We start from the raw sequence: 25,250 nt of genomic DNA on the forward strand, positions 1-25,250 counted from the left end.
ATAGCTTCATCATAACTCAACTCTTATGTTTTTTTCTCCTCTTATTCCCAGTCTTTAACTCAGCAAAGAATGTTTCATTTAAGTCCACAGCCGAATCATCCTTTTCATTTGCTGTAAGTGTAATTCCATCCTCAAGCTCCTTTTCCAAACTTGAATAGCAAAATCAAATAGGCATTTTTGTGAGTAAACATCTCTTCTCTGATCAAAATCTCTTTTTGCTGTTTTAAGGATGTTGCTGAGATGCTTCTTATGTTCACACAGAAGGGTTTCATACTCCTGCTTGGTTTGATCTTTGAACTTTTTGTGATCTTGTTGTTTCTCCCAATCCTTCAAACAGGTCTTTTCCAATTCTTTTTGAGCAGTGTCCATTATCTTCTCCCTTTGGTGTTTCATAGTTTGTTCTAACCCTTCGACTCTTTTGCATAATCCATGAACTATATCATGCCTCTCGTCTACAGGTTTTGAATGCTCTTTTGCAAGCTGTCCACTTGCCTGGATTCCAACTGCTGTATTTTGTGTATTAGCGCCGGCAAGCACTTGTAAATCAGTGTCTCTGGCCATTGACCTGCAAAGGTCATTTCGCACTTTGTCCTTTTTGTTGACACTTCTCAATTTTCAATTCTGCAGGCACTTTAGTTGTTTTCATATTGTCCATTACTGAAGTTGATACACCAGTAATGTTACTTGGATCAGTTCTTTGCTCAGTTGGACCACAATTCAGCAAGAAATTTTTATTCACAGGAACAACTTCAGAACTGTGACACTCCAAACCACACATCATTGCATTCATTTTCTCTAGATTGCTTCTGAATTCAAAAATCTCATTACTCTTTTCCCAGTGAAGTTCTAACAGTTGTTAGTTTTGGTTTTTAATTCTGCATTCAACCAGTTATTCAGATTTACCAACACTTCCTTTTCTTATTCAGGGCATTTTCCACAATACTTCATAGCAACTACTGATGCTTGAAGTTCATCAAGTTTTAACTGAAGATTGATCTTTGTTAAATTTGTTTCTACAAGTTTATCATTTAGATATTTCAAGTCCTCCGTCAAGTATTCTACTTTCTGTGACTGATTCTCAATTGTTCTCACCAATTCTCTTTTCATTAGCAAACTCCTCTTTTGTATGTGAAAGTTGATGTTCGACATTAATCAGGTTTTCCTTCAATTGCTTGTTATCAGCAATAAGTATCTCATTGTTGGCCACAGTCATTTTCTGAAGCTTAAGATCAACATGATCAAATGCCTGTTGCAATACAGTCATTGCCACATTACTGTCTCCGTTACCCAGAATAAAATCTACCCCTTCAACAGGTAATTTAGGAATAATTCCCACCGTAACAATTCCATTTACAAAGTGACTTTGTAAGTTGACTTTACACAAAGAAACAGGTTCATAAATTCCATAAATACCCCTTCTTAATACTTGTTTCCTTTATTAAACTATCTGAAACACAAATTGTATCATCAGCCACCATCGGTGATCTGCCCCAGTATCTCTCAAGATTTTAATCTGTTTACTTATTTTGTTGGAGGAGTAAAGGAACAGTTCTCCCTTCGAGACAAAGTATCCAGAATATCTAATAGTCTGACATCCTTCACCAGTAATCAATGAAGAATTCTCTGGACTATCCTGAACCATATCCCCCTTTCCTGTATGTTCTGAAGCAACAGAATTCACCTGCACTCCTGCTACAGTTTTAACAACCATTTCCTTTTCTGATGCAACCTTTCCTGAGGATTCCTTAGGTGTTCCTACTACTGCAATAGGTCTACCATTTAGTATCCACAAATCTGCTCAAAGATTTTCCACGTTTTTACAATGAAAATGCTTAGGCCTTTGAATGTAACTTCCACCCTCAGCCCCTTCCTTTGTGGTCTGAGGAGAAATTTCCTGTGAATTCCCAACTGTCCCTTCTCTTCCCTGGCTACTTGCCTCTCTTTCACCTTCCCATCTTCTATCCTTCTCAGGTTTGAGGGGATGAGGGATAAAGGGTTTAGATCTATGGACCAGTTCATAATCATCAGCTATCACTGCTGCCTATCTAGCTGTTTTAACTCTCTGGTCTTCAACATTGGTTCTAACTACAAGAGGAAGTGAATCTTTAATTTTTTCCAAGAGAATTATTTCTCTAAGAGCTGCATATGTTGTCTCTACCTTTAATGCCCATATCCAATGGTCAAAATCACTTTGCTTTATCCTCTCAATCTCAATATAGGTCTAACTCATATGCACTCAGTATAGCTTTTGTACTGCATTATAATCCACAGACACAGCAATGCATAAACCTCATGAGCTCTACCCACCAACTTGCTCTGAAAGAGCAATGTCCAGCTTTCTTTTGGCCACTTCATTTGCTTAGCCACCTTTTCAAACGAGATAAAGAATACCGCTACATCCCTTTCCTCAAACTTGGGGAGGGCTTGTACAAATTTGAACAACTCCCCACTGGGCTTTGGGTTTAAGGTGATTGTTTCACCAACAGAACCTTCCTCAGCAGCTGAGGCCTCTTTTTTAAAGCCCAGCCTTTTAAGCTGGTATTCCCTTTCTCGTTCCTTCTCTCTTTCCCACATTGCTAACTTCTCCCCCTGGAGGTCAAGTTCTCTTATCTTATCCCCCTCCCTTTCTCTCTCATGTCTATCTGCTTGCTCCCTTTGAAATACCCTCTCGTTTTCCTTTTCCAGGCTTTCTCTTTCCTTTCCTGCCCTTTCTCTTTCCTTTTCTTTTGCATCTAGTCTTTTCAATTCCAGTTCTTTCTTTTTCTTTCGCCTCCTATTTAAATTTTTTCAGTTCCTTATCATGTTCAAACTCTTTCGAGTTATCAACAGTCACGGATTGCAACTCTTTCGAGTACAATCATAGTTCTTGGTTTTTCCGGGAGTGGGACATGAACCCACAACCCTCTGATTCAAAGGCGAGGGTGCTATGAACTGAGCCACAGCTGACACCTCTCTTTTCATGTTCAAGTTGCTTGATTCACTACTGGATCTTAACCAATTCAATTGACTCACCACCTGGAGAACATGGTCTTTCTGGTATTCCTTCCAATTTCAAATGCCATGCTATTACCTCAACTATGTCTGCTTTCTTCACCCCTACGGGTAATCCTAACTCCAGTTTACCTGCCAATTCCATTAGCGTACTCTTGGTTAATTTTTGTCAACCAGTCATTTTTACATCTTCCATTTGTAAAAAAAAGTCTTGGCAACCCCCAAAGCGATTTCGAATTCTAACCCATCCAATACACCTCACAACTCCAATTCCTATGTCCAGTACCTCTTTACCTCCACGTACTCATTGAAAAGATTCACAGATCCCACCAATGTTCAAGGATTTCCAATCCCACAAGAGGTCCCACTTTATAACGATAATCCCGGACGAATTACTCTGCGTCCAACCACCCACTGTCCAGATCTCAAATCACAGATGAGCCCCCACTTTGTTATAATCCCAATTGATGTTACTACTGGACAAGACAAATCCCAAGGTGGAACCCAGCTTGATAGATCCTAACTTTTATTTTTTGTTTAGATACGTGAAGAGTGGCTATTGAATAGAGTCACAGGAGTCAGGTGATGAACCTTTAACAAAAGAATAAAACATTTATTAAACAAGAAAAGATAAACTATATTACAATATTCCTTCACCCACAACAATACCTTTTCAGATATATACAGATTTGTAAGGAAAACCCAAGTTACAAAAGCTACCTTATACTCTAATGTTCACAGTAAGTACACAGTCCATGTAAACCAATAGGTGACTTGTGGTCAAACACACCACACTCTGAACCCAAGTAACAGATGTCACCCCAATGGATCCCTCATCAACCCCCTGCCCCCTGACACTTGTCGCACCATGAGCCAACTGTCTTTCACCCAAGGGTTTCCAATCTCCACGAACTCACTTTGGAATCTTCAATCAAACAATGCTTTCTCTCAGATGCCTTCCACAAGGGTCCACCTCCAGGGTTTCAGACTCTCCTTCTGCTGTTCCTCTCCCCTGAATTTCCATGTGCATTCAGTCTTCCCTGCACTCACTCTCTCTCACTGACTCAGCCATGCCAGCAGAACACCACTGCTTCACATGAAGTTACAGACCTTTGGCTGTCTCCTTGGAACTTATGGCTTCTTGCCTATGTCGCTTTAAATCTACGTCCTACAACTTTCTCCCTTTAAGCTTGAAGCTTGGAGCCTTTATCTCTGCTCCTTACTTTCACTATCACAGAACAGGACCTTTTCCAGATTCCTGTCCTTGTCCTTTGACTGGACTGTCCTCTTGGATTTTCTCCTCCTGTCCAGCCTCTCTGGGCAGCTGGCTTCAACTTTAGTTTGAGACATGCTATCTGTCCCTCTGCTGTCCAGCCTCTCTGGAATCTTGACTTCAACTGAACTGAAACTGTTGTTCTTTAGTTTTCTCTCTGTGTGTGTGTGTGGGGGGGGGGCTCCCTCTCTGGACCCCTGTTGCTAAGCAACAGCACAGTTTCTTTTTACCTTGTTTGCTTTAACTCCCCATTCAAGACTCATAAAATCTTTATTAAATGCAGGCATCTTTTAAAGTGAAATTAAAACTCAACTTTTTTTTTTCACACACAAATACAGAAATATAAATTAAACTTAACTTAAAGATATACCTTATTCTTAACACGCCCAAATATAACTTACTTAAACTATTTCTATTTCCTAATAATATACTTTTTTGTTGCACTGCTCAATGTTTCTGATGGAATATTTGGTTTTCAATTGATGTTCTCTGCCTGTAACTCATTTCAGTGCTGTAGAATCACCTCTGATACCTGAAAACAAAAACAGATGTGCTTCTTTTACAGTTATATTTTCCTTCTTCAGCTAATGCCTGTCCTTCGTCATCAGAGAAAATATGCTAAAGATAAGGTTACATTGGGATATTAGTATCTAACGTTTATTTGGGTCACTGGATGGATATGCCAAGACCTGATGCTCAGTGAGTCACTGCTAGCATGTGCAAGTAATACCTGTGACCCAGTCATCTAATTGAGATTGAAAGCAATCAGCATGTGAGCTGCGAGCCTAAAACATTCTATACTTTGATTTTTATCTTCTGATTTGCCCTCTCCTCTGTTGAAGGCAGTGAGTCATGTTGAAGTACAATTTCAGTCAGTGACAGTCTACATTGCTTGCCCAAAGATCAAATCCTCCTAGTATCAGTTTGCTGTTCAGCTGTGGAGGCTTATCACAAGCTAGCCACTGAGAAAGGATGTGGTGCAGGCAGTAAATCCATGCCCACATACAGAAAGACCTGGACAACTTTCATGCTTGGGCTGATATGTGGCAAGTAACTTTCATGCCAAACATGTGCCAGGCAATGACTATCTCCGACAAGAGAGAATCTAACCATCTTGCCTTGACATTCAACAGCATTACCATTGCTGAATCCCCTATCATCAACACCCTAGGGGTTAACATTGAACAGAAACTGAAGTGGACCACCCATATAAATACAACAGCAGGTCAGAGGCAGGCAATTTTGCAGTGAGTAACTCACCACCTGACTCCCTAAAGTCTGTTCACTATCTACAAGGCATATGTCAGGAGTGTAATGGAATACTCTCCACTTGCCTGAATGAGTGCAGCTCCAGTAACAAACAAGAAGCTCGATACCATCCAGGACAAAGCAGCCTACTTGATGAGTACCTAATTCACCACTTTAAACATTCACTCCCTCCACCATTTGGCAAATTGTGGCAGCAGAGTGTACCATCACTGCAGCAACTCATCTAGACTCCTTCAACAGCTCCTTCCAAACCCACGACCTCTATAACCTGAAGGAATGAGGGCAGCATTCACAATGAAAAACCACCACCTTCAAGTTCCCCTCCAAGCCACACATCATCCTGATTTGGAACTATATCATTGTTCCTTCGCTGTTGCTGGATCAAAATCCTGGAACTCCCTCCCTACTAGCACTGTGGGTGTACCCACACCACGTGGCCATGCAGCGGTTCAAGGTAGTGGCTTACCACCACCTCCTCAAGCGCAATTAGGGATGAGTAACAAATGCTTCCCATGCCAGCGATGCTCATATCCCACAAACAAATTTGAAAAAATTGTCGTCTGCAGGAATCGCTTTATTTTAAACACATACTAATTTGAGGCCAGTATGTGTAACATATTAACACCCTTAATTACTTTGTCATTTGAGGTTTGGAAATCTATTTTACTTTGAATCCAAATCACATCCTTTTGATTTAAGAGACAGTGCCGACATTATTACGAAAGCAATATCATTTTATTTTTGAATTTGGCCTATTCACCCCTGAAGGTACTTATGTAAACTGTGTTTTAGTTTATGACTGTTTGAGGAAATATTCTCACCACCTCAATGCCTCTCCTCCCCCGGCCCTCCCCTAATCATACATTTGGATTTAGTAGATTTCCAAATTATGTTTAACTACCATGCAGTGGATAGAGACCTCCAATTCAGGGGAATCTAATAATATGCATGAGTAGTATTCCAGAAAGGTAACTTGTTAAAATGGAAAATAAATAACAAGAGGGGGTAAAAGAACTGACTGTTTGTCTCCTGACCACTCCACTATCCATTGCAACAAAGTTTCTTAAAAATGCAGGAATGAAATGCCTAACATCATTGATAATATTAACCCTCAAAGAGATGTTGTCATCCCGTTGGAGAACTTCCAGGTGGAAAGCTGCTTCTTTATTCTTCAGAATATAAGCAAGTTTTGCAAACAACTCAATGCTGCTGTGCTGACAGCAGTAATAATTGTATATTGCACAGGCTTGCTGCTGCGGGTACAACATTGAGTGTCTTTTGCGTTTGATTTGAGATACTTTTTTAAATGAATATTCTAAGCTGATTGATGGGTGGCTGATTTACCGACCAATAAAATAATTGCCTCAAAATTACCAATCTAGTCATGCCATAATCTTTGTATGTTTTAGGACATGTTATAGAATGACTGTGGCTCTTTAATTATATCCCTGAGTGAAGGTATGTATCCGTTTAGGCTAACTATCTCCCAGGTGATATTATTCATAATTATTCATACTCTTTGTTGTAACAGGAGAGACATGCCCATACTGGATGAGTACTTTGCCAGTGAAGAAACAAATGAAAATGATAGTCAGGCGTGGCACTAAATTGTTTGTAATAAAAAAAAGTTACAAAGGTAGAATTGAGAAGCAACTGAAACAACTCATATGAATAGTTACGACAGGTAGAATGTTTGATCCCGGACTTGGATGCTATTTCCCAAGAGATTTAACTCCTTCCTAGTTGAAGGGAGGCATAACGACATTTAGCACAAAGACGAGGAGTCACACGGACTCAGAACTTTAACTCTGTTTCTCTCTCCATGGGTGCTTCCGGGCCTGTTGAGTTTTTCCAGCGTTTTCAGTTTTTATTTCAGATTTCCAGCACCTGTAGTATTTTGTTTTTATTTTGATGAGATGGGGGATGGGTTACAAAGTAGTTAATGAATTCAACATCATTAAGCATGAGGTGATGCATCTTAATAAAAAAAAAATCACTCTACTCTGAATAGGACAAATGGATTTGGAGATAAAAGGCTCACAGCACATTCAAGGCCGATAAGGCCATTCAAAAAGAAAAACTAATGGAATTCTAGAGATCAGAACATAAAAGACAAGAAGCAATGATGAGCCTATGTAATACTGTAATGAGTCCTTCGTTATGGTATTGTGTGCAGTACTGGGCTCCACAATATAGGAAAGATACTGTGGCATTAGAGAGAACACAGAGTGGATCATTAACATTCTGATATGAAGAGAGATTACAGTAGCTATTTTCATTACAGCAATGCAGATTATGGGGTAGAAATAAATAAAATTGTGAAAGAGAATAGATGGTTTCCAGTAGCTGAAATATTTGCGGGGTTGAAGGGGGGTGGGGGTGAAGACTATTGAAACAAGATTAAATGTAATAGAACAGGAAGCAAGAGGAGCTGCTTTACACCAGGAGTAGCGATACTGTGGAATTCTCTCTCAGGATTAGTTGTTGAGATAGAAGCTATGTGAACATTCAAGATTAGATTGGATATGTGGACCAAAGATAAAGAAATAAAAAGTTATTGAACAGGGTGTGTAATTGTGATTTGAACTATTTGCTCATTGATGTGATTGTTTGAGCTGAAGGGTTTATTTTTGTGCTGTAACTTCTGTATTTTCATGCCTTCATTAGAATGGCAGACCACAATATAACAAGTGAAAAGGACACTCAGTGAAGCACAAAGCTCCACCATGCTGTGTTAACTCAATGTTATTACAATCACAGAGCTCCGTAACTACAAAGCTGATAAAAAAACTTTTTATGAGAGTTTCCATCTCATGGAGGAGGCTTCAGGTCAATCCACATCCAACAACCTGCTCTGAAAATGCTGCTTACATTTTGCTAGCTGTCACAAATTCCACCACAGCAACTGAGACAATCCGCAATATTCTAAATCAACCCACATCATTCTCAAAGACGTAAATTCGCCCTTGTTAATGGATCCTTTAAGAAAAATTCCAGAATCCATATCCAGGTCCACATCTTCACCAAAGATTAATCAGCTCTTCCTTGGGCTATATCCTATCTTTACCACGTTCCATTGAAATCTGTCTATTAGTTTTTGAGATATATTATTTACAGACTTATGAGCAAAAACATCACCTCTGCCCACCTTCAGTGCTGGAGGTAATATAAATACTTCAAATGTTGTAACCAAACCAGAGCATGCTGAAAACACCCAGCAGGTCAAGCAGCATCTTTGAGGAGGATAAAGAAGTTCATGTTCAGGTATGGATCCTGCATTAGAATTATAAAGTACTTCAGATAAGCAGTATTTTAAGAACGAACAAGCAGAAGAGGTGTGTGTGTGTGTGCAATGGTGGATGGAGGGGAAGGAACAGGCACACGGAGAAAAGAATGACTTAGAAAGTGCTTAAGTGGCATAAGTGATATCAGCACAATGAGAGAAATCAAAAAGAGTGAAAAGGCATACAAAGAGACACCTTTTCTTTTATTTTTTCACAGGGTGTGTGCATTGCTGGTCAGAATTTGTTGCTCATCCCCAATTTCCCTTGCGCTGAGTGGCTTGCTAGGCCATTGCAGAGAACAATTAAGAGTCAGCCACATTGCTGCGGGTCTGGAGTCACATGTAGGCCAGTCCAGGTAAGGACAGCAGATTTCCTTCCCCAAAGGACATGAGTGAACCAGATGGGTTTTTATGACAATCGATGATAGTTGTCACGGTCACCATTACTGTCTGAATTCAAATTCTACCAGCTACCATGCTGGGCCTCTGGACTTCTAGTCCAGTACGCCACCATCTCCCCATAAATCTGAATAGAATAACGGGGGGTGGGGTGGGGGGCAGGCATGAAGAAAGGAAAGCATGAAGAACTGGCAAAGTGGAGAAGGTTACAGCAGCCTGACAGGAAAAGGCAGGGATTCCGAGCACCTCACCTCAGCATAGTGTTTGACAGTTGTTTTATTTCAGATATTCCATCAGGCACAGTTAAGTATAGGTTTTTTTGATGATGATGATGATGATGATGATGGTGGTGGGTGGGTGGGTAGGGGTGTCTGCTAAGAGTACAAGCTGTGAGTTCTACCCCTTTTGCCCTGAACTTGGGTAGTTTTACGGCAAAAGCTTCAAGAACTGTCTTTTTTACTGCGGAAATTCATCCTAACCGCAAACAGATACCGTTGGGGGTTTAACCTGATTGCTATGATTTTGAGTGGTTTCCGCATACCTGCGGCTGATATTTGAAAACTGGTTCCACCTGATTTGTATCTGCAGGAAGTGAACCATCCCCTCCCCCCCAGATATTGAATAAATGTGGATAGAAGTCGAATGTAATTTCTGCAACAAGAGGAAAAAGCCCCGATCAGGGTTACTGGATCCTTGTCCTCCCCCCCTATGCCACGGGTCTTTTAGAACCCACGTAAGCTTTAGAGCAGTTCCATGGACATCGCAAATCACATCATAGGGGCTGGCGACTGAATGTGATGGAAACGACCTTGCGGAGCTGCCTGCCCTGTCTGCAGAGGTTGTGGGACCGCATTTGGCCCAAACCTGTTCCCTCGGATTCTTCCCAAAGTCGACGGGAGATCGTTGTCATCTCGGGTCCCTACCTGGAGTCTAAGCTCCCCCCGCAGTCAAACCCAGCCCCGGAGCTGCCCCCTAAACCGGGACTCGTCTACGCTGCTTTGTACGACTTCGAGGCCAGGTCGCCTGAAGAGTTGTCGCTGAAAAGGGGAGAGAAGCTGAGAGTCATCCGAGATGAGGGAGAATATTTGTTTGCCCAGAAAGCGGCCGGCTCCAGAGTGCGCGTGGCTGAGGGCTTGGTTCCTACCAACTACGTGAAAGTGATTGAGAATTTTACAAATGAGCCGTAAGTAATTTTATCGGCAAATCCACCACGTGCTGCTATTTCCTGCTGAATAGTCTATAAATTACTGAACCAAGTCATTCAGTCCCAAATACTTGACCCCCCCCCACAATTGGCAGAAAGAAAGATTTGCAATCATATGGCTGGCTCCACGTTGTCGGATTTGGGGGCGACGCCAAAGATGCGCTGGGGAATGCTTCTCGGAAGTTCCCAGGTGAGGGTTTGCATGGCAATTGCCCAGAAGTGCAAATTTCCTCTGGGCAATTGCCCTGCACTGGGTACCATCCGAAAATGCGATTTAAATCACAAACTTCGGATGGTTCGGACTGTGTAATGCAAATAGTTACTCAGAAAGAGTTAGAATAATTAAAGCCTCTCCTAATTTCTGGATAACTGTTGTAAAGAAACAGACTGGCTGCCACCCTCCCTGAGACTCCTGGCACACCTCTGACCCCCAGGAAACTCCACACACCACCAATACCCCCACCCAGTGATCTCCCCGCACCCACAACTACCCCGCCCTCCAGACAGTATTCCCCACCCTCTCTGACTCCCGGTTGGATTCCCTCCAACCCAACCCGACATCCCCACCCACTGTCCCATTGCCCTGCCCCCACCCGTACTTCCCCCCAACCTGACGGTACACCCACCTCCCACCCATCCCCCCGCAGCCACTACCCTGACCAGACAACCCTACCAAGGACTGACCCCTCCCACCACCCTCCTGATGTCCAACTCCCCGTCCCCCTCCAAGCCAGCACCCACACATGCCCACCCCCACCTGACCTCCAATCCCCCGCAGCCCTCAAAGCCTATTCACTTACCTTAGGCATTTACCTTCTCCCTGGCCTGTCAGTTTCGATCAGACCTTTAACCTTACTGGTTTAAGACAGCCAGTGTTGTAAAAAAGGGGCATGTCCTTCTTCTATCCGACTCTGCTGGATGGCGACGCTGGGCTTCAGGGACTGCTGCGCTGCCTGGATTTCGCCCGGCCTGAGTCAGAAGGTCGATCAAGACAGGCACAGAAGAAATTTCACGTAAGTAATTGGGCACGGAGTGGAAAGCTGACGCTGATTGCCACACTGAGGAATGTTTATAGCCCATAGTAGTCTGAAATTTCCTGTGTATTTGCATCAGAGACATATGCAACATGGGCACAGGTCCAATAAGCAGTGTAAAAGGCTGCTGCATTTAGGGTGTAAATGAGTTATGTGCCTCTTTAATCAAACTTCTGATTACCTTCCAGCATTTCTTTTTGTGGCTCGATGTCAAATGTGGTCCTTTTTTAATTCATTTATGGAATGTGGGCGTCACTGACTAGGCCAGCATTTATTGCCCAACCCTAATTGCGCTTGAGAGGGCAGTGGTGAGCTGCCTTCTTGACTCGCTGCAGTCCATGTGGTGTAGGTACACCCACAGTGCTGTTAGGGATGGAGTTCCAGGGTTTTGACCCAGCAACAGTGAAGTAACGGTGAGATATTTCCAAGTCAGGATGGTGAGTGACTTGGAGGGGAACTTCCAGGTGGTGGTGTTCCCATGTGTCTGCTGCCCTTGTCCTTTAGATGGTAGTGGTTGTGCATTTGGAAGGTGCTGTCTAAGGAGCCTTGGTGAATTCCTGCAGTGCATCTTAAAGATAGTACACACTGCTGCCACGGTGCGTCAGTGGTGGAGGGGAATGAATGTTTGTGGATGGGGTGCCAGTCAAGCAGGCTGCTTCGTCCTGGATGGTGTCAAGCTTTTTGAGTGTTGTTGGAGCTGCACTCATCCAGGCAAGTGGAGAGTATTCTATAATTTGCGCCTTATGGATGGTGGATAGGATTTGGGGAGTCAGGAGATGAGCTACTCGCCACAGGATTCTAGGCTTCTGATCTGCTCTTGTAGCCACAGTATTTAGTAACATAGAAACTAGGAGCAGGAGTAGGCCATTCGGCCCTTTGAGCCTGCTCCGCCATTCGTTATGATCATGGCTGATCATCCAACTCAATAGCCTGCTCCCGCTTTCTCCCCATATCCTTTGATCCCTTTCGCCCCAAGAGCTATATCTAACTCCTTCTTGAAAGCATACAATGTTTTGGTCTCAATTACTTTCTGTAGTAACGAATTCCACAGGCTCACTACTCTCTGGGTGAAGAAATTTCTCCTCATCTCAGTCCTAAATGGTCTACCCCGTATCCTCAGACTCTGACCCCTGGTTCTGGACTCCCTCACCATCGGGAACATCCTTCCTGCATCTACCCTGTCTAGTCCTATTAGAATTTTATAGGTTTCTATGAGATCCCCCTCATTTTTCTGGACTCCAGCGAATATAATCCTAATCGACTCAATCCTCTCCTCAAATGCCAGTCCCGCCATCCCAGGAATCAGTCGGGTAAACCTTCACTGCACTCCCTCTATAGCAAGTACATCCTTCCTCAGATAAGGAGACCAAAACCGCACACAATATTCCAGGTGTGGCCTCACCAAGTCCCTGTACAATTACAGCAAGACATCCCTGCTCCTGTATTTGAATCCTCTGGCTATGAAGGCCAACATACCATTTGCCTTCTTTACTGCCTGCTACACCTACATGCTTACCTTCAGCGACTGGTGTACACGGACACCCAGGTCTCGTTTCACATTCCCCTCTCTCAATTTATAGCCATTCAGGTAATAATCTGCCTTCCTGTTTTTGCTACCAAAATGGATAACCTCACATTTATCCACATTATACTGCATCTGCCACGCATTTGCCCACTCACTCAGCTTGTCCAAATCACACTGAAGCATCTCTGCATCCTGCTCACAGCTCACCCTCCCACCCAGCTTTGTGTCATCAGCAAATTTGGAGATATTACATTTAATTCCCTCATCTAAATCATTAATATATATTGTGAATAACTGGGGTCCCAGCACCGATCCCTGCAGTACCTCACTAGTCACTGCCTGCCATTCAGAAAAAGATCTGTTTATTCCTGCTCTTTGTTTCCTTTCTGCCAACCAGTTTTCTATCCATCTCAATGCATTATCCCCAATCCCATGCGCTTTAATTTTACACGCCAATCTCTTATGTGGGACTTTGTTGAAAGCCTTCTGAAAGTCCAAATAAACCACATCCACTGGCTCCCCCTCATCAACTCTACTAGTTACATCCTCGAAAAATTCCAGTAGATTTGTCAAGCATGATTTCCCTTTCATAAATCCATGCTGACTCTGACCGATTCTGCCACTGTTTTCCACTTGCTGAGCTATTAAATCTTTTATAATGGACTCTAGGATTTTCCCCATTACCGATGTCAGGCTGACTGGCCTATAATTCCCTGTTTTCTCTCTGCCTCCCTTTTTAAATAGTCGGGTTACATTAGCTACCCTCCAATCTGTAGGGACTGTTCCAGAGTCCATAGAATCTCGGAAGATGAGCACCAATGCATCCACTATTTCTAGGGCCACTTCCTTAAGTACTCTTAGATGTAGATTATCAGACCCTGGGGACTTATCGGCCTTCAATCCCATCAATTTCCCCAACATTTCCCTACTAATACTGATTTCTTTCAGTTCCTCTCACTAAACCCTGTGCTCCCCAACATTTCTGGTATGTTATTAGTGTCCTCCTTTGTGAAGACAGAACCAAAGTATGTATTTAGTTGGTCAGCCATTTCTTTGTTCCCCATTATAAATTTCCCTGTTTCTGACTGTAAGGGACCTACATATGTCTTCACCAATCTTTTTCTCTTCACATACCTATAGAAACTTTTGCAGTCAGTTTTTATGTTCCCTGCAAGCTTACTCTCGTACTCTATTTTCCCCTTCTTAGTCAATCCCTTGGTCCTCCTTTGCTGAATTCAATCCCTTGGTCCTCCTTTGCTGAATTTATATGGCTAGCCCAGTTCATTTTCTGGTCAATGGTAACCCCCAGGACGTTGATAATCATAATTTTGGCGATGGTAATGCCATTGAATATCAAAGGCCAATGGTTAGATTCTCTCTTGTTGGAGATGGTCATCGTCTGGCACTTGTGTGGCGTTAATGTTACTTGCTGCTTGTCAGTCCAAGACTTCACTCCTGTGAAGTCTTTGGGATGTTGTTACTATGTTGAAGATACTATATAAATGCATATTGTTTTTAAGTGCAATGTGCCCAAACCTCCTCATCTTTTACGATCATCTATTGATCCCTCTGCCTAAATACATCTCTGCCCATCATAATTTTCCTGCCCGAAGTTCCCTCCATGTCCTCGCTCCTTCCTACCTCTGTAACCTCTTCCTGCTCAACGACTCCCTAAGATATCTGCGCTCCTCTAATTCTTGCCCACTCAGCAAAGTGATGGAAGGTGTCTTCAACAGTGCTATCTAGTGGCACTTATTCAGCAACAACCTGCTCAATGATGCTCAGTTTGGGTTCCGCCAGGACCACTGCTGACCTCAATACAGCCTTGGCTCTAACATGGACGAAAGAGCTTAAGGGGTGAGGTGGTGGCATATTGTCACAGGACTGATATTCTAGAGACTCAGGGTAATGCTCTGGGAATCTGGGTCTGAACCTCACCATGGCAGATGGTGAAATTTGAATTCAATTAAAAAAATCTGGAATTAAAAACCTGATGATGACCATGAAACCATTGCTGATTTTCAAAGAAACCCATCTGGTTTACTAAAGTCCTTTAGGGAAGGAAATCTGCTGCCCTTACCTGGTCTGGTCTACATGTGACTCCAGACCCACAGCAATGTGGTTGACTCTTACATGCCCCCTGAACAAGGGCAATTAGGAATGGGCAATAAATGCTGGCCTAGCCAACATTGCCCACATCCCATGAACAAAAAAAAGGGTGAGCGTGACTGCCTTTGACATCAAGGCAGCTTGACTAAGTGTGGCATCAAGGAGCACTAGCAAAACTGGAGTCGATGAGAATTGGGGGGTCGGGGGGAATCTCTGCTGGTCAGAGTCATACCTGGCACAAAGGAAGATGGTTGTGGTTGTTGGAGGTCAGTCATCTCAGTCCCAAGACATCACTGCAGGAGTTCCTCAGGGTAGTGTCCTCGGCACAACCATCTTCAGCTGCTTCATCAAAGACCTTCCTTCCATCATAAGCTCAAAAGTGGGGATGTTCCATGATTGCACAGTGTTCAGCACCATTAAGAACTCCTCAAATACTGAAGCAGTCCATGCCCAAATGCAGCAAAAACTGGACAATATTCAAGCCTGGTCTGATGTGATGCAAATGTTTCTTGCCACCCAAGTGTCAGGCAATGACTATCCCCAACAAGAGAGAATCCAACCAGCTCCCGTTGATATTCAATGGCAGTACCATCGCTGAATCCCCCACTGTCAACATTCAACATTCTGGTGGTTACCATTGACCAGAAACTGAACTGGACCAATCATATAAATACTGTGACTGTATGAGCAGTTCAGAAGCTGGGAATTCTGCAGACAGTAACTTGCCTCCTGACCCCCCCAAAGCCTGTCCACCATCTACATTGCACAAGTCAGGAGCCTGATAGAACACCCTCCACTTGCCTAGATGAGTGTAGCTCCAACAACATTCAAGAAGCTGGACACTATCCAGGTCAAAGCAGCCCGCTTGATTAGCACCCCATCCACTCCCTCCACCATCAATGCACAGTGGCAGAAGTGTGTACCAGCTCCAAGATGTACTCACCAAGGCTCCTTTGACAGCACCTACCAAACTGGTGAATTCTGCCACCTAGAAGGACAAGGGCAGCAGATGCATGGGAACACCACCAGCTGCAAGTTCCCCTCCATGCCACACACCATCCTGACTTGGAACTATATTACCGTTCCTTCACTGTCACTGTGTCAAAATCCTAGAACTCCCATCGTAACAGCACTGTGGGTGTGCCAACGCCACATGGACTGCACTGGTTCAAGAGGGTGGCTCCCCACCATCTCCTCGAGGGCAATTAGGGATGGGCAATAAATATGCTGGCCTAGTCAGTGATGCCCACATCCCATGAAAGAATTTTTAAAAACTCCATTGGCTGCTGTGCTTTCTGCCAGCAAGCCCCTAAACCCTAGAACTCCCTCCCAAAATATTTCCACCTCTCTTTCCTCTTTTTAAGACATTCCTTAAAGTGTACCTCTTTGACCAAACATTTGTTATCTGCCATAATGCCCCCTTTTGTAGCTAGGTGTCAAATTCTGTTTGATACACTTCTGTGAAGCACCTTGAGGTATTTATGTAGCACTTTAACGTGGTAAAATGTAAATTGTTCTGGTTGATGTATTGGCACCTCATACACACATTTCCTGCAATTGCACTTACCCAGAGATTCTCTTTCAAATTACAACCAGATTTTAGGGACAGAAGAAAACAAATTCATTTCTGGGGATTTATTGAAACTGGTTGCTTTTAAGATTTATCATCATTAAGACCTGCAGTCTTTTTTAATGCATTTTTCATGGAATAAGTATGTCACATTAAAAATTTAAATGCTTTCCTGATTCTTCACCATACTATGCCTAATGTGCATGAATGATGGTTAACTTAAATTTTCATATTTGAAAAAGAATTATTTGGTGTATGTTCGGTGCTTTCCTTGGGCCTTGGTTATTAATGTTGATATGCACCCTGTTTGCGTTTGGGTGTATTCTCAAGAGATTTGCCAGAAATTTAATGTAATTTAAGATTCGCAGAATAGGAGTGGAGCGGATACATTTTTGGGTTTAACATTCAGATTGCGCCCACAGGTAAACAAAGCATACCATGCAAATTACTTTTCAAGTGCAGTCACCATAATATAAGCAAATGCAGCATGTCAATGTGTGCACTGCAAAGTCTTTCAAACAACTGATATGTATGACCAGTTAATCTGTTGCTTAATAAAAGATTGTTGGATAGAACTCTGGCAGAATTGGCTCTTAGCAAGCCACTGTACTGAGACTGTAACATCGCTCCAGTAATGTAATAAAATGTTTGGATCAACACTACTATCACCACCTGATCTCGTGGAGAAATGGCGTGCTCATTGGAATAAAGGGAGGTTAGTCCTGGGTTTTCCATTTTCCACACCAACCCTCTCAAGTGAGATAGGCAAAAGTGCTAGTTTTGAGTTGTAGATCCATGCCCAACAGTGTAAGTTGAAACTGCTCAAACTAACTTCAAATAGGATTCTTCCAATCACCAGGCAGGAGATTTTCATCTCCATCAGTCTGGACTGAATTCAAACCCAGATCCCATAGTTGAAAGGCCTTTGGACTGCCCGCCCAGTACCTTAAATAAAATGAACTGCCAACTGTGAAGAAGTTGTGCGATCCAGTGCAACACAAACATTCCCCAGTGTTCAACATGGCAGACATTAAATTTATCTCTCATTGAGCTACCTGCTCCAGAAAGGAAGCAACCATAAAACAACCGTCATTCCCCTTTATAATCTCCAGGTTAACTAATCTAGGGCACAAAATTTCACTTCAAAAATGATGTTACCCTAGCACTGCAGACATACAATTGAACACTATGTAGAGGTGTGAAGTGAACCTTTCCAATATATAAGACCATGCCTTGTGGGCTATTGGGTTAAATGATAGACTATATGCAAATTAAGGCAGATTTACAGAATGTGATTGCCAGGCAAATTTTATGCATTCAACCTCAAAACTAATAAAGAATTGTTATTTTGTTCAAACTATGCAAAATCATTCCCCCCTCCATATGCAACAGCGTGTCACCTTTCCTAACTGAGAAAAATGTTGTTGGTGAATAATAAAATAGAAAATTGTTGCAGTGATTGCTTTGTTATCCTAGGGATCTTCTCAGAAACTGGCATTTTTGTTGCCTTGGACCTTTCACACAGATTAGGTATAGAAATTCATGGGATCTGTCTGTGTTGTTGTCCTTCACTGGCCACTGTTGTAGAAATTTAGCATCCACATTGCTGCTTTGACAGCTTGCTATGTGATGATGTCCAGATAATATTTGTGTGTGTGTCTGTCTGTCTGTCTGCCTACAATGTCACTTAAAGCGAATTTTAAACTCCAGGAACAGTAATCCAGTATTACACTGATTTCGGAAGAGGAGTAACAACGAGAGGAGATGATCATGAAATTAGACAAGGGAAGTTATTCTTAAGGCTCCTCATTAGATGTAAATCCACATTAAATGGTGGAAATAAGAATAAAAATTATGCAAATGAACAAATTTCGTAAATTTATTATATACCTTGATTTGTCAGAAAATTGAATTTTTCTAATAAACAACTGGTTTTTTTCACTTCATTTGTGTTTTACAACATCATAAAGGGTTAGAAAACAGCAAGTCAGAGTTTGTGTAATCAATAGCTATTTTCTGTTCCACGCTATTTTAATTTTTTACTGATTAAATTGAGGGGCACCTGATGTTAAGGATTGGAACAGCTTCTCACTTTGGATACTTCAAGACAGGTGTAAAGTTTTATCCAGTCTTCCCAACAATGTGCCTTAAATCTAACCTTACAGTTCATTTGGGTGAATTTTGCATTTCCTACACGACATCTGATCTTATGGTCGTGGCAGTCCAAGTTATAGGTAGTTTGGTGTTAAAGTGTAGTATTGCATTTTTTGTTTGAATAAGTGCTAACTAAAGTTATTTGCCAGTAGAAAATCAACTACATTCCCAATGTGACCTCCCATTCAACTCCCTTCTTTACTTCCATGTTCATTGATATTGTTAATGATTTACTCTTTTGAGGCACCATCTCTCTCCTTGAAAACCACTGTAATCTTATCTTCATCAATTACTGTGCTTCCTGCAACTTCCTATTCTAGTTCCTTGAAAGTGCGGTTTCCCCCGTCTCCTTGCAGTTGTTGAAACACAATATTATTTGTCTCCTTTCTTGCCTTTAAAAGATTACTTACTATATTTCAACTTTAAAGCTGGTGTTTCCAACATTTAATTTCTCGGCAATGAACTAATATTGGATATTAACTGTTTACTAAATGTACAGACCATTTGCCTTTTTGCTGTACCATTCATAAGAACAAAAGAAATAGGAGTAGACCATTTGGCCCCTCAAGCCTGCTCCGCCATTCAATAAGATCATAGCTGATCTTCTTGTGTTTCGATTTCCACGTTCCCATCTAACCCCAATAACCTTTGATTCCCTTGCCTAACTAGATTCTAACTACCTCTGCTTAAAAATATTCGATGACCCTGCCTCCACCACCTTCTGAGGCAGAGAGTTCCAAAGTCCACAACCCTCAAGAGAAAAAAACTCTCCTTATCTCTGTCCTAAAAGGACAACCCCTAATTTTAAAACAGTGTTCCCTAGTTCTGGATTCACCCACAAGAGAGGAAACATCTTTTGACCTCTAACTTGTTAAGGCCATTCAGGATCTTGTATATTTTAATCAGATCATCCATCACTCTCCTAAATTCTAGTGGAAACAAGCCTAGTCTGTCCAACCTTTCCTCATAAGATATCCCACTCATTCCAGGTATCAATCTAGTAAATCTCCTTTGAACCGCCTCCAATGCATTTACATCCTTCCATAAATAAGGAGACTAAAGCTGCAAACAGTATTCAAGGTGCGGTCTCACCAATGCCCAGTATAACTGAAGCATAACATCCTTACTTTTATAAAAGCAAAAAACTGTGGATGCTGGAAATCCAAAACAAAAACAAAAATACCTGGAAAAACTCAGCAGGTCTGGCAGCATCTGCGGAGAGGAACACAGTTAACGTTTCAAGCCCGAATGACCCTTCAACAGAACTAAGTAAAAATAGAAGAGAGGTGAAATATAAGCTGGTTTAAGGCGGGGTGGGACAAGTAGAGCTGGATACAGGGCCAGTGATAGGTGGAGATAACCAAAAGATGTCACAGACAAAAGGACAATGAGGTGTTGAAGGTGGTGATAATATCTAAAGGAATGTGCTAATTAAGGGTAGAAAGCAGGACGAGCAAGGTACAGATAGCCCGAGTGGGGGTGGGGTGGGGTGAAGGAATTGAAAAAGGCTAAAAGGTAGAGATAAAACAATGGATGGAAATACATTTAAAAATAATGAAAATAGGTGGGAAAAGAAAAATCTATATAAATTATTGGAAAAAACAAAAAGGAGGGGGAAAATCAGAAAGGGGGTGGGGATGGAGGAGAGAGTTCATGATCTAAAATTGTTGAACTCAATATTCAGCCCGGAAGGCTGTAAAGTGCCTAGTCGGAAGATGAGGTGCTGTTCCTCCAGTTTGCGTTGAGCTTCACTGGAGCAATGCAGCAAGCCAAGGACGGACATGTGGGCAAGAGAGCAGGGTGGAGTGTTGAAATGGCAAGCGACAGGGAGGTCTGGGTCATGCTTGCGGACAGACCAAAGGTGTTCTGCGAAGCGGTCACCCAGTCTGCGTTTGGTCTCTCCAATGTAGAGGAAACCGCATTGGGAGCAACGAATGCAGTAGACTAAGTTGAGGGAAGTGCAAGTGAAATGCTGCTTCACTTGAAATGAGTGTTTGGGCCCTTGGACGGTGAGGAGAGGGGAAGTAAAGGGGCAGATGTTGCATCTTCTGCGGTTGCATGGGAAGGTGCCGTGGGAGGGGGTTGAGGTGTAGGGGGTGATGGAGGAGTGGACCAGGGTGTCACGGAGGAAATGATCCCTACGGAATGCCGCCGGGGGGGGGGGTGAAGGGAAGATATGTTTGGTGGTGGCATCATGCTGGAGTTGGTAGAAATGGCGGAGGATGATCCTTTGAATGCGGAGGCTGGTGAGGTGATAAGTGAGGACAAGGGGGACTCTATCGTGTTTCTGGGAGGGAGAAGAAGGTGTGAGGGCGGATGCGCGAGAGATGGGCCGGACACAGTCGAGGGCCCTGCCAACCACCGTGGGTGGAAAACCTCGGTTAAGGAAGAAGGAAGACATGTCAGAGGAACTGTTTTTGAAAGTGGCATCATCAGAGCAGATGCGACAGAGGCGAAGGAACTGAGAGAATGGGATGGAGCCCTTACAGGAAGCGGGGTGTGAGGAGCTGTAGTCGAGGTAGCTGTGGGAGTCGGTAGGCTTGTAATGGATATTGGTGGACAGCCTATCACCAGAAATTGAGACAAAGAGGTCAAGGAAGGGAAGGGAAGTGTCAGAGATGGACATGTGAAAATGATGGAGGTGTGGAAATTGGAAGCAAAATTAATAAATTTTTCCAGGTCCAGACGAGAGCATGAAGCAGCATCAAAGTAATCATCGATGTACCGGAGAAATAGTTGTGGGAGGGGGCCGGAGTAGGACTGGAACAAGGAATGTTCCACATACCCCATAAAGAGACAGGCATAGCTGGGGCCCACGTGGGTACCCATAGCCACACCTTTTCTTTGGAGGAAGTGAGAGGAGTTTAAGGAGAAATTGTTCAGTGTGAGAACAAGTTCAGCCAGACGGAGAGTAGTGGTGGATAGGGATTGTTCGGGCCTCTGTTCGAGGAAGAAGCGGAGAGCCATCAGACCATCCCGGTGGGGGATGGAGGTGTAGAGAGATTGGACGTCCATGGTGAAGAGGAGGCGGTTAGGGCCAGGGAACTGGAAATTGTTGATATGATGTAGGGTGTCAGAGGAATCACGGATGTAGGTGGGCAGGGACTGGACAAGGGGAGAGAGAATGGAGTCAAGATATCAAGAAATGAGTTCCGTGGGGCAGGAACAGGCTGACACGATCGGTCTGCCGGGACAGTCCTGTTTGTGGATTTTGGGTAGGAGGTAGAAGCGGGCCGTCCGAGGTTGGGAGACTATCAGGTTGGAAGCTGTGGAAGGAAGCTTACTTTTATGTTCAATCCCCCTTGTAATAAAAGATAGCATTCCATTAGCCTGCTTAATTATTGCTATACCTGCATACTAACATTTTGTGACTCATGTACACCTAGATCCCTCTGCACCTCAGAATTATGCAGCTGTTCTCCATTTAAGTAATACTCTGCTTTTTTGCTCTTCCTGCCAAAGTGAACAACTTCACATTTTCCCACATTAAACTCCATTTGCCAGATCTTTGCCCACTCACGCAACCTATCTACATCCTTCTGCAACCTCCTCATGTCCTCTTCATAACATACCTTCCTACATATCTTTGTGTCATCTACAAATTTAGCTACCATGTCTTCATTCTGCTTATCTACGTCATTGATGTAAATTGTAAAAAGTCCTGTGGGACCCCACTCATCACATCCTGCCAATCAGAAAAGGACTCATTTATGCATACTCTCTGCTTCCTGCCAGCCAGCCAACCTTTTATCCAGGCTAATATGTTACCCCCTACACCATGTGCTTTTATTTTCTGTAATAATCTTTGATGTAGCACCTTATCAAATGCCTTCTGGAAATCAAAGTACAGTACGTCTACAGGCTCCCCATTATCCACTGCGTATGTTACTCCTTCAAAAAACTCCAATAAATTGGTTAAACATGATTTTCCTTTCACAAAACCATGCTAACTCTTGCTTTGAGCTCTTCTAAGTGCCAAACTATAACCTCCTTAATGATCAATTCTAATAACTTCCCCACAACAGACGCCAAGCTAACTGGCCTATAGCTTCCTGTTTTCTGCCACCCTCCCGTTTTAAATAAAGGGGTTATATTTGCTACTTTCCAATCTGACGGAACCTTTTCTAGGATCAAGTGAATTTTGGAAAATTAACACCAGTGCATCGACTACCTCACTAGCCAACTCTTTTAAGACCTTAGGATGTAGTCTGTCGGGACCCGGAGACTTGTCAGCCCGCAGTTCCATCAATTTGCTCAGTACCATTTCCCTAGTGATTTCAATTTCACCAAGTTCCTTTCTCCCGTTCATTTCCTGATTTGTAGCTAGTAGTGGAATGTTTTTTATATCCTCTATAGTGAACACAGAAGCAAAATATTTGTTCATTTCTTCCACCATTTCCTTATATTAACTCCCCACTGTCACTTTCTAGAGGACCAACACTCACTCTACTTAGTCTTTTCCTTTTTAAGTACCTGTAGAAACTCTTGCTATCCATTTATACTTTTCTAGCTAGCTTCCTCTCATACTGTAATTTCTTTCGTAAAAGCAAAAAACTGCGGATGCTAGAAATCGAAAACAAAAACAAAAATACCTGGAAAAACTCAGCAGGTCCGGCAGCATCTGTGGAAGGGAGCACAGTTAACGTTTCGAGTCCGCATGACTCTTCAACCAGTTCTGTTGAAGAGTCATGCAGACTCGAAATGTTAACTGTGCTCCCTTCCACAGATGCTGCCGGACCTGCTGAGTTTTTCCAGGTATTTTTGTTTTTGGTCTCTAATTTCTTTCCCCTGATTAACCTTTTAGTCATTCTCTGCCATTCATGGAAAGGCAAGATCCCATGTAAAAGAATAAGTGAAGTCATTCAGTCTGTAGGCCATAAAAAGGGAAGCACACCAAAGCAGAAGTCCATGAAAACAGGGAAAAGTGCCTCAACTGCCATCTTGAAAAGCTCTGCATGGCGGGGAAGACACTGCACAAGCGGGAAGAATTCCCAGAAGGGAGAGCAAAGTGCCACAACCGTGGAAAAATAGAACATTTAAAACCAATTGCTGATCTAAAACACTGACAACCTACAAAAAGAAGGAAAAAATATTCCACATACAAGAAGTGGAAGAACCACAGAGAAAGGAAATAAATTTCCATGGGGAAGTAAATGAAACAGGAAAAGAAATACTGGGGTATTAAACTTGAATTGGATGGACACCCCACAGAGTTTAAACTACACAGGGGCAGGAGCTTCAGTATTATCCAGTGAAGTAAAATGGCTTAAGCACATTATGCTACAGCCTTCGTCTGTCAAGTTACAGGGTCGAGATGGGACTATGCTGCAAGTCATTGGCCAACACATGTCAAAATTGAAGTACAAATATAGAGAAATCATTGAACCTCTGTATGTCACCCAGAATCAAGAATCTTCTGTACTGAGTAGGAAGGCATTCTTAAAATTGAAGCTAATCTATAAAGTTAATGAAGTTGCTGGTGAGCACTTCAGCAGTACATTCGGGGATAAATTTCCAAGATTATTTACAGGCTTGGGAAGATTGAAGACCAAGTACCATATTACCCTAACAGCTGATGCTAAACCAATTTGCCTCTTTATACCAAGCCTCCCTCATGCACTCTTGGACAAAGTCAAGGAGGAAATTGAGAAGATGCAACAGGAAGGAGTTGTATCACCAGTCACCATGCCAACAAAATGGTTTTCAGGAATGGTCCTGGTCCCAAAGCCAATTGGCTCCTAAGATTCTGTGTGGATTTAACTCCACTAAACAAATCAGTGGAACTTGAGAGCCACTTAATGGCCTCAGTAGATGAGAGTCTTACCAAACCAGCCAACAGTACTCTTTTCACCAAATTAGATACAAACAGTGGATTTTGGCATTTGCCTCTGGACAAAGAATCCAGATTGCTGACCACTTTTATGACGTAATTTGTTTGTTATTGTTTCAATAGATTACCATTTGGAGTTGATTATGCTCCTGAAATTTTCCAGAAAACAATATCTCAAACCCTAGAAGGCATGGAAGGAGTAATATGCCGTATGGATGACATACTTGTTCACAGCTCCATGACAGAAGAGCATGACCGTAGAGTTAGAGCAGTCCTGAAATTCTTACAGGATGCAGGCCTAACATTGAATGAAAAATGTGAGTTTGCCAAACCTATGATTAAATTTCTAGGTCACATTGTACAAGCCTTTGGAATAACAGTCGACACACAAAAAACAAAGATGATCAGAGAGTTTTCCACAAAACAAGAACGTTACTGAACTTCAGGGATTCTTTGGGATGGTCAACAAAGTAGGCAAGTTCCTACTAAATTTGGCAGAGGGCAATGAACCTTCAAGACAGCTGCTGAGACAGGGTCAACACTGCTGCTGGAATGTGGACCAGCAAAATGCTTTTAATAAAATCAAAAATTAATTTCCTCTGAAATTTT

General features: G+C 42.6%; 1 protein-coding gene across 1 annotated transcript in view; it reads left to right on the forward strand.

The window, feature by feature from the left end:
• The first annotated feature begins 9,832 nt into the window (after window positions 1-9,832).
• Window positions 9,833-25,250, forward strand: part of srms (src-related kinase lacking C-terminal regulatory tyrosine and N-terminal myristylation sites) — a 63,734-nt gene continuing 48,316 nt past the window's right edge. The window contains exon 1 of the mRNA XM_078555170.1: window positions 9,833-10,398. Within this exon, the coding sequence (XP_078411296.1) occupies window positions 10,013-10,398 (386 nt within the window). The 5' untranslated portion in view covers window positions 9,833-10,012. The remainder of the gene's footprint in view (window positions 10,399-25,250) is intronic.

The sequence above is a fragment of the Cetorhinus maximus genome, chromosome 13, assembly GCF_964194155.1.
Source record: "Cetorhinus maximus chromosome 13, sCetMax3.hap1.1, whole genome shotgun sequence".
NCBI lineage: Eukaryota > Metazoa > Chordata > Chondrichthyes > Lamniformes > Cetorhinidae > Cetorhinus > Cetorhinus maximus.